Source organism: Poecilia reticulata, chromosome 1, assembly GCF_904066995.2.
Source record: "Poecilia reticulata chromosome 1, P_reticulata-male-v2, whole genome shotgun sequence".
Lineage (NCBI taxonomy): Eukaryota > Metazoa > Chordata > Actinopteri > Cyprinodontiformes > Poeciliidae > Poecilia > Poecilia reticulata.
In genome coordinates this window covers 18418970-18432297 of record NC_088830.1, presented here as the reverse complement: position 1 = coordinate 18432297, position 13328 = coordinate 18418970, and the positions used below count along the sequence as shown (strand labels likewise).

The window sequence follows — 13328 nt, the reverse complement described above, 5'->3', positions numbered from 1 at the left end:
GCTTCACTTGCCCCTCTGGTGGGGAAATCTTTTTGCTAGGCAACTATTTGCCATGTACTTCACAAACCTGGTCGATATGAAAGGACGGCAAGTTTATAGTCTTTGCTCATAAACTGGGATTGAGGTTTACCTGCTCATAGGACCAGGACCCATACAGCCAGAACTGAATTACAATGCTCTTATTAAGCATATTTATGGATTTGAATACCTCTTTGCGTTCCTAAATCCAATGGTGAATCTATGACAAGAATTGAAAATATTTCTCCAAAGAACTTCTTTAAACACACATTTTTAAGAGCTTGCTGAAAACCACGTATCTCCTTACTTCCTTTTTTTTCCAAGTATGTTCTATTTGTTTCACTCTATCACATAGCATCCCAATGAAATACACAGTAATTTGGTGTTGCAATGTGGCAAAATGTGAAAAAAAAAAAAAAAAAGTTCCAGGTGTGCAAATCCTTTTACAAGGCACAGTAAAGTGTGTGATTTTCTTTCTAATGAGCCAGTTCTGTGTTAATCTTCACTAATGCCTCCACTTCACAGCTGTGGTAATTCGGCTGGGGACTGAAACAACAGTTGTGGCGGAGGAAACAAGCTGCTGCTGAAGTAGCTACATTTTGCATACATTTCATGGAGCTCCAAAGAGCCGGCGCTTGATTTTCCTGGTTAATTTAGATGCAGAATAGGCGCTGGGGCTGCTGTTGCGGGCTGCTGTGCACATGCAAATCGTCGCCCTGCTTGACTTGACAGGAGGGTGGACTGTATGAGCGAGTTCGGCCCACTCATTTTTATACTCCTAGTCTTTATGTCCCAAGCCAGCCTCCTCTCCCAGTCTCTGATTCCATCTTGGCAATGACAGGCACAAGTATACACACGCACACACACACACACACACTAAAAAAACTTCACATAGGCTCTCGATGGGCCTCGCTCACTCACTTCCTTTCTAAAATACACATGCGCACAGTTGTCTGAGACTTCAACACGTTCCCGCTGCTTCTCCACTGGGTGAGCCATCATTATCTAGAAAGAATGCCAGTGTTTGGCCACACTGTGCCTCCCTACTCAGTGTTGAACTGAGCGGCTGAGACATAGGCTGCTGGTGGTGACACGTCTGTCAGAGACATGCCTCATTACAGCTGTTGCAAATGTCAAAGCACTAAAGTAATCACTCACAGCCCTACAGGATGCACGGTCACATACAGTAGTAATTTATTCTATGGTAAGAGGGGTTAACAGTTGCAAGTATATAAAATCCTAATAATATAGGTAGGTGGACGCGAGACTTTTTTTTTTTGTTTGTTTGAGATGCATGCTAATTTGACAGCAGATTTCTCGATATTTACAACAAGTAATAGCACTGTGGATATTTTCATGCAAGCACAAACTTCCGTCAAAGTTATTTCTGTCAACAACCCAAGATTTGCCCCAACGTTCCTGTGCAAAAGTTTTAAAGCACCTCTGAGATTTGTGAGTTTTACTTCCAAATGAGCCAGATTTCCTCATGATGCTTTTAAGTTAGCTTAAAAAACTGAAAACCCCTGAAAACTGGCCAATAATTTCAAATGTTGCCGAAGGTCTGTCGAAGGTTCTGTGTTGACTTTGTTGTTTTCAAGCATTTTAAGAGCTTCTGGTTTGCTAAAGCAATTCAATCTGACCTTTAACGTTGTTTATGTATGAAAGGCTGCTTGGCTCAATGAATGAACTAGTTGTTGCATCTCAAAAAAAACTATTTCAAATTTGATCTGTAGTCACTATTTTTAGTAGTCAGTCAAAAACATACAATATGTTCCTTTTACACTATTTTACACCACAAAGGATATTTTCTGTATCAAGACAGCGATTCCTAAAGCTCTATTTGTTGAAAACATGACATGTGTTAGATGACTGAAGGATGATGTATCTTCCAGCTCCTCTGACAGGTAAGTGCTCAGTTTTGACTGTCTTAGAGACATAACTTCCTGACTGTTCATGTAGACAGCTTTTCTGTCTGACAGTTTTTCCTTCTACGCTCTACTTCCTGTTCATCAAGACAAGGAGATCCACTCAAGATGAGAATGAACAATACTGAAGAAGCATTTTAGAAAGCCAGGCCTCAGGGGACCCCGGTGCCCCGCATGGCTCTAAAAGTATAAGAGAACAGAACAACAGCCTGCATATGTCACAATGGCAGCTGTTCAAGAAAATCATGCGAATTATGAGTTGAATCTCTCCAGGCTCTGATTTGACTCACATTTACTTACAAAAGAAACTGCCTTTGGTCCATCAACACCCAGAAGCACAATCGAGCATAACAGTTCTTGTCTTGAAAGACCCCTGAAAACTGGCAAATATCTCCTTGCTGACAAATAACATTCCTCTGCATAACATCTAAGCTTCTGTTAGGTCACCTAACAGTTAATGTGAGCACACACATAGGTCGAGAAACTATACGTTTTTCATTTCCTCGCAATCCTTGAGTACGTGGAACTGCACAATGCTACTCTGATGACCTTTACCAGGATCTCAAAGGAAACGTGGAGGCCATTTCAAGGAAAGCTGCAAAGCAGACGCACAAACTAAGTTTATGTTTTGTTATGTTGCTGTTCTCCAAGGTCCCTTTTAGGTCATCACAAAGACACAGATACAGTTTTCAGAGTGAAGAAATCATTTGCCGTCAACTCTACATGGATGACATGAAGATGCATGCCAGGAATGAGCAAGACAATTGATCCAGCCAGCATCTTTCTAATAACCACCCCCCAAAAAACCCTACCTGACTGCAACTGCACCCAGACAACAACCTCTGTAAAAGCAACAACACATTAAGCAAATCAGTGGCCCCTGCAGAATCATTGCCCAGAGTGGGCCAAAGTAGCCCACAGTGTACAGCCACCTGCAACCCACATAGCACAACCTCTCAGGTGACCCGCCATGCTGCTTCCCGCAGAAATCCACATAGAGCGCTTGTTGTAGGAGAGAGCAGAGCTGGAACACTACCCAACATACATTTTACAACATTTAAAGCAAAACTTTATTTGCACACGTCTTCGTCCCCAGAAGACGTGCAAATCAAATTATCAATGTGTAAGATCAAAACAGAGTAAAGTATTAACAAACACCTATGCTTAGATTGCTCTGATTGGTCATAGGGACCAAAATGTAATCAGGACACATTAAGTGCAACTAAATACAGAAACTGTCATTGAAAATTGTTTAGTATAATTTTTATTTTTTAATTATATGTACAAATACAGTTTTACTATTTTTTTTACACTACATTACTTTTCAGAAACACAATTTAATCTTCTTTGTTGTGCTTTACATGTTCCACTGTACAATATGTGATGCACATAAAAGACATTTTTGCAAGATACTGCAGACCAACCATTTATTCAGTTTAGGTGATCATAGACTTCCATATGCTCAAATCAGACATAACATTATGTCTGCTGACAGGAGAAGTGAATAACACTGATTATCTCTTCACCATGACACCTGTTAGTGGGTGCTGTGCTATTTTTGAGGTCAGTTAAAATGGTAGAAATCTCATTTTCTTTTTGGGCCCCACTCTGGTAAGGTGCTAGCTTGACTCTCTGGTGAGAACCTCTGAAAAAACGTCAACAGAGGCTTTTCAGACGACTATCTACTGCAAGACGTGTTCCTGGAGTCCAATTTTTTCTTATTGTGAAATCATAAACAATGGCTTAGATAAAGCCAGTGGGTTCTGTGGTGCTTTTGATGTTTTTGTTTTTTTTTAATCACCTCCTGGATGATTATTTGATGTCTTCTCAGAGTAATTTGGTTAGGTGAGGCACTCCTGGAAATGTTCACTTTTCGGTAAACTGTTTCCTTTGATAGGGGGAATAATCACTGAACAATAATGATACTAACTCAGGTCACATTGTCCGATTGTATGCGCCTTTAATAATCTGAAATACTTACATGCGCCAAAAATGCAACAACAGAAAAAAATCCATAAGTCGACACACACTGTTTTCACAAACATTGTGAACGGTGTTTTGTTGCACTAAAACGGCTGTTCACCCTGTTCATCTAGGATCCTGCAGATTGTCTGCATTCAGCTGCATAACTCTGCTGTGGCAGTATGGCCAGGAATCAAATCTACAATGTTTCAAGGGCAGCTATGAATTTTCCTAACTAGACGGCAATGAAGGTGCTCATTAAGCTGGGGCATATTCATAGTTTAGTGTTTACCTTAGCTGCGTCATACAGACAGCTCTAGTACACAAAGAAAGAAAGGGCTGCATGGACTCCTTGACCTCAGAGTTGAATTCTAATTTCTGAAGGAAAGAGGAGAAAGTTACTCTCAGGTTCATGCTTTGCCTGATCGGTAATACAAATGAAGAATTTGGGAGCGAGAACAAAAAGAAAGAATTAGGCACTTTAAAATGTTTGCATAACGAGCACCTTCTCGACGTTCTGGTTCTCTTCTTTTTTAATCACCTGCGCTCTCCAGACCACCTACACCCTTCTTCATGATCAGATACCGGACCAACGGGTTGATGCATGATCCAAGGAATTAATCTGCTAAAGCCTGATTGCCATTACTGCCATGCGATTATGCACCTTGATTACCGAGCCCACCCCAAGGACCATGACGTGCCCGGGTGCACATTTCAAAGGTGCGCATAAAATTATGCGGTGATTACCCCTACAATGGATCAATCCAGCACGAGAATGAGACTGTGCAGCCATATAGACTGTCTCAAGTAGGACTGTGATTATTAATAGGTGCTTGAGGTGACCTGATATCTGAAGCTCAAGCCGTTAAGACTGCCTATGATCTTTCCGCATAAGCAAATAAATTCATTTTCAAACATTCTGAAAAAAGTCATTATTGGATTATTGTTGTAGAGGTAGAATTGTTTGGAGTTCAAGCATGCATAAAAGGGATGCTTCACCGACAGCTGAAGATGCACTTATCATTCCTAAAGTAGACTTCAGAGGTTTTAAGGCAGAACAGTTATGGACGGACTCCAAGGAGAACAATATGAGTTACAGGTGCATTTCAATAAGTCAGGATACCACCGAAGAGGTTGCTTATTTCAGTAATTCAGTTCAAAAATGGAAGCTAATATATTATTCAGATTCATTACACACACAAACACACAGTAATATATTCCACGTCTTTATTTTTGTGCTTATGGACAGCAATTGATGAGCTGTAATGTTTATGTACTCAATATTTGATCACTTCCACAGAATAATGCATACGTTTGGTGTGGCATGAAAGCAGTCGGTCTGTGGCTCTGCTGATCGAGGTGTTAAGGAAGTCTAGGTTGCATAAATAGCAGCTTTCAGCTCATCTTTGTTGTTGGATCTGTTGTGTCTTATCTTCCTCTCGCCAGTGAACTATAGATTCTCCATGGCGCTCAGGTCAGGTCAGCTTGCTGGCCAATCAATTAAGCACAGTGATATCATGGTTGTTTGTTGCAGCAGATTTTTGTACCTTTGGCAGCGTGGGCAGGTGCCAAGTTCTGGTGAAAATGAAAACAACATCTCCATAAAGGTTCTCTGCAAGAGGATGCATGAAGTGAGCAAACATTTTCTAGTTTCCTCCGCTGACTTTAGACATGAAAGAACACAGTGGAGGATCACCAACCAATGTCATGTCACCCCCAAATCATCAGAGCTTCCCACCAGAGCTCCAATAACTTGATGTATGGGTCTCTCCACTATGCTTCCTGACTCCAAATGCTAAATTTGCTTTCATTTGGAAAAAAGTTGACTCAGAACCACTGAGCAAAAGACCAGTCCTTTTTTTTTTTTCTTGGCCCATGTAAGAACCTAAAACGTTCTGATTCAGCAGTGGCTTAACACAAGGGGGGAGGGAAGGGGAGAACAGCTTCATATCATGTCTTGGAAATGTCTGTGTGGTGACTCTTTAAGATTTGACTTCATCTGAAGTTCACACTATGTTTGTTTCTTCCTCTCAATTCTCCATTAAAATACATGGATACAGAACTAAGCAGCTCACTTCTTCAGAAATGTGTGGCTCACACTTCTTATGGAGAGTTTTACTGCCTGTAGCAGTTTTACCCATAATTCCTTAATCTAACCTTTTCTTTATTAGAAATCACATTTTATTAGCATCATTTATTAGCATATATATTCAGGTTTTCTTTAGATGTTAGCCGCGTGAATCATCTTGTGTGTAAAAATCCAGTATGACGTATAAATGTCACGATTTTAATTAAATTAGGAATAATAAACTTTTGGATGATATTCTAATTGACTGAGATGCATCTACAAGTGTCAAACTGTGCTATCATTGATATTTATTTTTATATTCAGCCAGAGAGCCTGCTAATCACAAAATCCCTGAAGATCAAATTTCCAGTGTCCATTCAAATGAACACATATTTACAATATTTATATCCTCTCTATTTTTATGGGTTAGTTTTCCAAATGTGTATAAAGCAAAACATAAAGACGTGGCTGAATTTTTAATAATTTAAGAAATAAATGAAGCAAACATAACATGCAAGCACCCATCACTTTGTAGTGACACTTATCCTCTGCTATCAGGTCCATGTAATCCTTCTCTGTCGTGTTTATGAATTTAAAAAAAAATAATAATCCTGAGGGAAAGTGGTGCAGTAGATAAAAAGGCCAGTTGACTAATTCAAAAGCAATCCAATATCAAACGATTTCTGTGGATCAGGCAGTACAGAAGTGAAATTACATCTGTTCATCTGTTTCTCCCTTGTTGCCTGTGAAACATATGATTCAGACAGACAGACTACCTCGGATAAACACCCTGTTGCAACATCTCTAATGTTAACATCTTAGCATTAGTAATGCCTTGGCAAAGGATTTAATGGACTTCATATGCCACCGTTCGCAGCGATCCACTTTCTTAGAGAGCCTGGTTCTCAGCGCTCCTGCAAAATTACTTAATGGCCTCAGGTATTTTGCATATCTACAGGAGCAAAAGCCATAAATGTCACTCTGCTGAAAGGAAATGATTTATGTCTTTTGTCTCTATCAGGGGCTTTTGTTAAAACAGGGTAAACATATACTGCCGTGCCGCAGATACATCAAGGACCATTTACTGTATGCAAATGTGAATTTGAGCTCACCAAATGTACAATTGCAGAAATTCCATCAGTAGCCAGAGTTCAATGCCTCTTCAGTCTTCAAGTGTGCAGATAATGGTCACTGTGACTGCACATCGCTGCAATTCAAAATCTCATCTGCTCCATCACTGGGAAATGTTTGCCACTAAAATAACACAGATAAAGGCAGCGCCTGTTGATGCCGGTTGGGCTCTGTGCTATTGTAGGAGATGATGAATGATAGACAGCAGAAGATGGGTACATACTATTCACAGTGCTCCATGTGGCAGCTTGCATTTTCACACTGGTACAGTATGTTTGTCAGCTACAGACAGCTCAGGCACTTACGCACTGACGTGGGCAAGCAGTGTAGTGTTCTGCCAGCCGACTGCGTCACGGACACATGCATGTCCTACGTACCGCCGTGGAGACCCTCTTATACATGCCTGCATGAGCTGCAGGGACAGATTGGAAGGTCTTGGCATCGTAAAAGAAAAACGACAAAAAGATGCAAAACAAAACAGAAGCCCCTTCAAATAATTGCCCTAAAATCTCCTGCAGGTACACTTTACAATAGAACTGTGTGCTGAAACACATACAGTGCCTTGCAAAAGCATTCCCATAGCTTTAACTTTAAACTTTACCTCCTTTTAACTGCCCTTAATAGACACAAAGTTCAGTGTGTGGCTCTTCAGACACAAAATTTCCCTGTATTATTTAAATAAAGTATTGGACGTGTACACACAGTTTTTCAAATTGTTTCTAAAAAAATTTTTTGCAAGCTGCACATAGAGTCTGTGAGCATAAGCTTTCATGTGTAGTAAGATGTTAACTTTAACTTGACCAGTGTGTAAGACAAACATATGCTTTGATTTAGACTGTACTGTTTTAGATCTGGCATTTTGCTTGGGGACATTGTTTTACTACAAGGCTAACCTTAATGTCCTAAGTATTTTGCAGCCTCTAACGGGTTTTCTTCCATGACTGTCCTGTACTTTACTCCATCCATTCTTATGTCAAGTCTAAAAAAAAATCTTTTTTTTTTTTTGCACTAAAATACAATCTGTCAACAGAACCTAAACTTGTTTTCAAAAAATGAAAATGTGACAATGTACTCTGATATCCGAACAGCTGAAAAGTGATTGGGGTTCATGAAATAGGCCAGCCAAACTAGACTTGCGACACTTTTCTTGAGTTTAAATTTGGACAGAATCTTTGAGCTAAAATGTCTCATTAATGACCTGAACTGGCCAGTCTGAAATAATTTTTACAAAGACATGCATGGATGTTCAATGTTTGGAGGGTTGGCTTCAGCTCTACTCTTGGCCAGGCTGTCAGTTTCGGTGGACGGCCATTTCTTGCTGGAGTTGCAGTTGAATGGGTAAATCAGATTTTATCCCCGGGTATCAGAGTAAAGGTTACTGCCACACTTTTGAGATTTTAATGTATCAATTTCCTTCATTTTTATAATGATGCACTACTTTGTGTTAGCCTATCACATACAACTCTGGATTAAATACAGTAAGGTTTGTGGTTGTAATATAGTAAAATTGAAAACGTATGCAAGGCCTTGTAGCTTAAATACATCAAATAAAAGCCCACGGTGCTATTTTTTTTTTCTTCTTAATTTTCACTCAGCTTTTAAGCTCCAGGAGAGACCAAAGCACATATATTGTTACCTGCATTTACAGGAATCCAAGTGCAGTTTTGACAAGATGAGACAAGGAAATAAATCGAGCGGGAGCTTCAGATCGTTTCCCTGACAGGGCAGGAAAACGACCTGATTAACAAAATCACAGAGGCAATCACGGTGTTACACCAAGAAGAGAATCTTTGAGAAATGAAAATGAATTCACGTGAAATACGTCCTCGCTCTCTGTGAGTCACAGAGAGGAGTAGTGATGTCTAACGTTGGGCCGGCAGTGAGGAGCCACAGGTGGCCTGTTCCAGTGTGTATTTTGGGGGAGTGACACACTCATGCATGGAGCTCGAACAGGGGGGTCTCTGAGCGGCGTGGCACGGATTGGAGTGAAGTGATAACAGGTAACTGTTTGCAAGCTTTTGTTTTGCTTCTTTCAAGGCATACACACAAGAAACTCAAAGCTTCCAGAATTTTTTATTTTTTTATTTTATTCATAAACTTTTAATAAAAATAACAACATCAATATTAATGTAATATATTGTAGAAATCATCTATGTACAAAATCTTTTCTTGAACAGTTAATATAACTTAAGGCGAGTTAAATTACTTGTTTTTGCAATAACCTGTTGGTGACAATTTCACCAAACAAACGCTTCAACATTTTTATTGTATGTGTTTTTTCCCCCTCCTTTTTTTTTTTTTTGCTAAAGTGAACATTTCAGCAAAACAGTACCTTCAGCAAAAGATACCAGAAGTCAAAAACCCTTTACTCTATAGTCTAACAAAGACTCGCAGCAATGTGTGCTACCGGATTACTCAAAAGCAATGTTTATGTGGTTTGCTAGGAACTTCTAGCCTGCCTGAACGTAATTCTGTACAAACTGTAAACACGCCTAATTTACTGGAGTACATATCCGCATTTGAAATCAAGATCAACAATTCAGTGAGACAACGCTCTCTATCTTACCAATAAACGAATGATGTGTGAAAAGGGTTTCTCTCATATCAAATTGTAACATTTAAAATGTTGTTACTAAATAATAGCCCTCAAAAAAAAAGGAAAAAAATATTATCAAGACATTATTTATGATTGAGAATACATTTCACCTTAGGATTAATTGTCAAATATACACTTAATCTATAAAAATACAAAGAGGTACAGTGATACAAATATATTTATTTCCCATTTATGATATATCTTTCACAACTGTAATAATCCAAACAATTGTAACACAACACAAAGACCAGTGACAAAAGAAACATTGACGGTAAAATGATAAGAATAAGTTAAAAACACTAAACTGATCAAAGATGAACAGCTTCATGGTCAAAACCATACATTCATGTAAAAACAATAATAACAAAAACAAAAAAAGAACCCTTCACTTTACTGCGATATGTGAGGGGCTGAGAGTGGCTGATATTCCAGTCAAGGGAAAGAAAACATTGAAACAAACATGCATTTTGTTTTTGAAGAAAACATAGGTTAAAATCATTGCTCTACGAATGCTAAAAGCAGAAAATAAGGAATCTGTAAATGGAGATAGTCATCATGTATAATCTGTTAAGTGCAATCCAACCATGGCTCTGAGGCAAATGGAGGCTGGAGCTGTCCAGATTCAAGAGGTGCTGAAACAGGCCAGTCATGCAGTGCAGAGCACAGAGGCTTTGGCACCTCTGAAAGTTGAAGCAACAAGTCTCTGTTGGTCTGCTAGCCGACCTGTGCAGCTTTGGCTTGGCTGCAGAAAGTCAGCAGCAACATACTGTAAGGCTCTTTTCCTCCTCTCTGCTCCTCTTTTTTAAAAAAGCAACCTCTGAGGTTACAGACTGATTTGCAAAGCAAAACCGACTCAGGCTGGCATCTTCTTTCAACATCTTATTCCCCCCCGAAGAAAAAGAAGAAGAAAAAAAAGCAAGGGGGTTGGGGGTGGGGGGGCGCAACTTTCATATCCCCTCAGGAAGACTGAACGGCCATGCCCCGGCGGTCACCTGCGGCTTTATTTCCATTTTCTCCTTCTGCTTCAGGTGAACGCGTCCGTGCCGCTTCCTCTCGTCGCTGCGGGCGAACCTCTTGCCGCACACGTCGCAGGAAAAGGGTTTCTCCCCGGTGTGAGTCCTGGTGTGGGTCGTGAGGTGATCGCTCCGGCTAAAGCTGCGCAGACAAATGCGGCACTGGAATGGCTTGTGGCCGGTGTGGATGCGGATGTGCCGGTTGAGCTCGTCGGAGCGGGAGAAGCGCCGGTCACAGCTCTCCATGGGGCAGGTGAAGGGCTTCTCCTTGGCCGGGCCGTTGGAGGAGGCCGCGGGGCTCTTCCTCGCCCTGCTGCCGGGGGGCTTCGCCGTGCGATTGGTGTAAGTTTGCGGGAACGAGTCCGGCAGCAGGGAGGAGTACAGGATGGAGTCTATGGTGCTGGGTAAGGCTGGAGATGTGTAGAGAGGGTCGCACTGGTTTGATGGCTGTGGAGGCTCTGGGAAGGGCTTCAGGCCCATGGTTGGTGGAGGTGGAAGGTAATTATTGTAAAGGGGGCTGGAGTAACTCTGAGAACAGGTGTCAGAGAAACAGGGCTCCTGCTTGATGCCCCCCTCCACTTTAAACTCCATGTCTGGATTGGGGCAAATTGGGGGAAAGGTCTCCAAGAGGTCCTTGACGTCCATTTGCTGGTCAGGCGGGAAGTCATTGGACATGGGGAATGTTTCTGTGTGGAAAGTGGTCTCCAAACAGTCAGACTTATTGTTAAAGCTCCCCCACTCATAGCAGCTGCTTTCAAACTCATTCTTAACCACAACGGGGAAGGACGCGGCTTCCGACTTTGGTTCTGGCTTCTTCTGAAAGCCGAACTGGGAGGTGGACGGGTCTTGGTGGGCCTGGCCGTCTTGCGGGGTTTGGTCTGGATCGGGTCCAGAACAGGTGTACGGCTGCCTCTTCGAGTCCCCGAAGCCGCCGGAGCTGCTTTCCGGCGGCCCGGGCGAGGGGTAGGTCCCCCGGCTGCAGTTGCCGTTCTGTTGCGCCTCTGAGAGCGGCAGCGTGGATATGCCCACGATCTCGGTGATCATGTTGAGGAGTGTTTCGGTGCTGCAGGGCGCTCCCTGAGATGCCTCAACATAGAAGCTGCCGGAGTAGGCGAGCGAGGAGGAGGAGGAGGAGGAGGGGGTGTATGCGTCTTTTGGGCACTCGCAGTGGTTGAAAGCGTACTCCGAGTTGGAAGCCTCAGTTTTTAGGGTTGCAGGGGTTCCTTCTGTTGAAACAGAAAAAAAAGAAGAGAGAACTTATAAATAAAAAAATTAAAAAAACGCGTCTTATATAAACCTGTTTATGTCTCATTATAAATCCCGACTAGACAAAAGTCTCACTCCTCTCTGAAAATACTCACTATCTACATATTTACCGCCATGCACAGAGGGGTTTATGAACCAGCAACTCACCGTGGCCAAACTGGGCAGGTACCCCCCGTTCTGCATCGACGAACACCTCCTGGTTACCGTCTTTCCGCACGCTGTTTTCCATTCCCAGGGAAGAACTGTTGCAATTCTCAAATTGAGGATAAAAAGAATCTTTCGCGTTCAAATCCATATTGTTCAACATAATGATGCACTTGAGAAGTCCGTCTCTCCCAGGGAATAAAAAAAGGGTGGAAAAAATAACAAAAAGAAGAGGAAGGGGGGGAACAAATAATGTAGATCACCGTTTTATGTCCACCCACCTTTTAAATGGCTTTCAAAACAAATGATCCAAAGCAGTGAGAATAAAAAAGAAATTCAATTAAAAGGTATTCCGTTTCGTCTCCGGTCCTCGGTATTTGCTTGCTGTAGGTTTCACATCAGCGACTTCCCCTTTCTCTCCTTATATACACTTTGGCAGCTCCCTCGGACCCTCCTCCCCATTCATCGGCTCCAGTGAGAGGATTCCCCGCTGCGTGTAAACTTCATGCCCATATGTGGACAGAGGATGTGACGGAGTCCCCCACTTCTCCCTCCCTCCTCCTGCTGTACGGGGAGATAGGAGAGAGATGGAGTCTGACGTTGCAACAAGTGGCGGCCACTGTTGGTGTTTCTCTCCACAGAAAAGACGAGTCTTCTCTAATAAACGACCACTATTTGCCTTGTTACAGCATCTGAGGCAATGAAATACCTCAGAATATCATTCTAAAAAGCAGGTTATTTAAAGCGAACGTCTCTTCACTCTTTTACACTTAGATAACATTACCTCTCAGTCGTCATCTGCTCAGTAGAGTCCACTTGCTTGTAATGTGTTCTCTGTACGAGTTCAGTTGTTCTGCGAAGGCCTCAAAGGTTTGTTAGAGAACATCAGCGAAGAAACATCATAAAGATTAAGGATCGCAGCAAAGAGGTAAGAGACAACGTTCTGGAGAAATTCAAGGCAGGTCAATGATAAACCGAGCTTTGAAGATCTCACAGAGCTCTCTGTAAGAAGGTAGAAAAGAGTGGGGCACAGCTGCAAAACAACCACGATTTGAAGAAGCAGACAAGAATCTCATGTCATGGTCGAGTCTGCTGAGAATTTACGCGCCGAATTCTCAGTTATTTGAATACAGTTTGAAGGGAAACCTCTGCTCCAGATTTCATAGCCTCTTTCAGGGCTTTTTTTTTGTCTTTGTCAGGATTAC

General features: G+C 41.8%; 1 protein-coding gene across 1 annotated transcript; it reads right to left on the bottom strand.

Annotated features, from left to right (window-relative positions):
* Positions 1-9158: 9158 nt before the first annotated feature.
* On the bottom strand, positions 9159-12915 carry LOC103466383 (uncharacterized). The gene is made up of 2 exons (XM_008411903.3): positions 12127-12915; positions 9159-11939 (listed from the first exon to the last, which is right to left on the bottom strand). The coding sequence occupies exons 1-2, from the start codon at positions 12284-12286 to the stop codon at positions 10648-10650; spliced, it is 1452 nt and encodes a 483-aa protein (XP_008410125.2). The 5' UTR covers positions 12287-12915; the 3' UTR covers positions 9159-10647.
* Between the last annotated feature and the right edge of the window lie 413 nt (positions 12916-13328).

Excerpts from the sequence above, each read along its gene's own strand:
- LOC103466383 (XM_008411903.3), bottom strand. The coding sequence starts at position 12,286 with ATGTTGAACAATATGGATTTGAACGCGAAAGATTCTTTTTATCCTCAA. Across the intron at positions 11,940-12,126 it reads ACCTGCCCAGTTTGGCCACG|AAGGAACCCCTGCAACCCTA; the intron begins GTGAGTTGCTGG and ends CTGTTTCAACAG.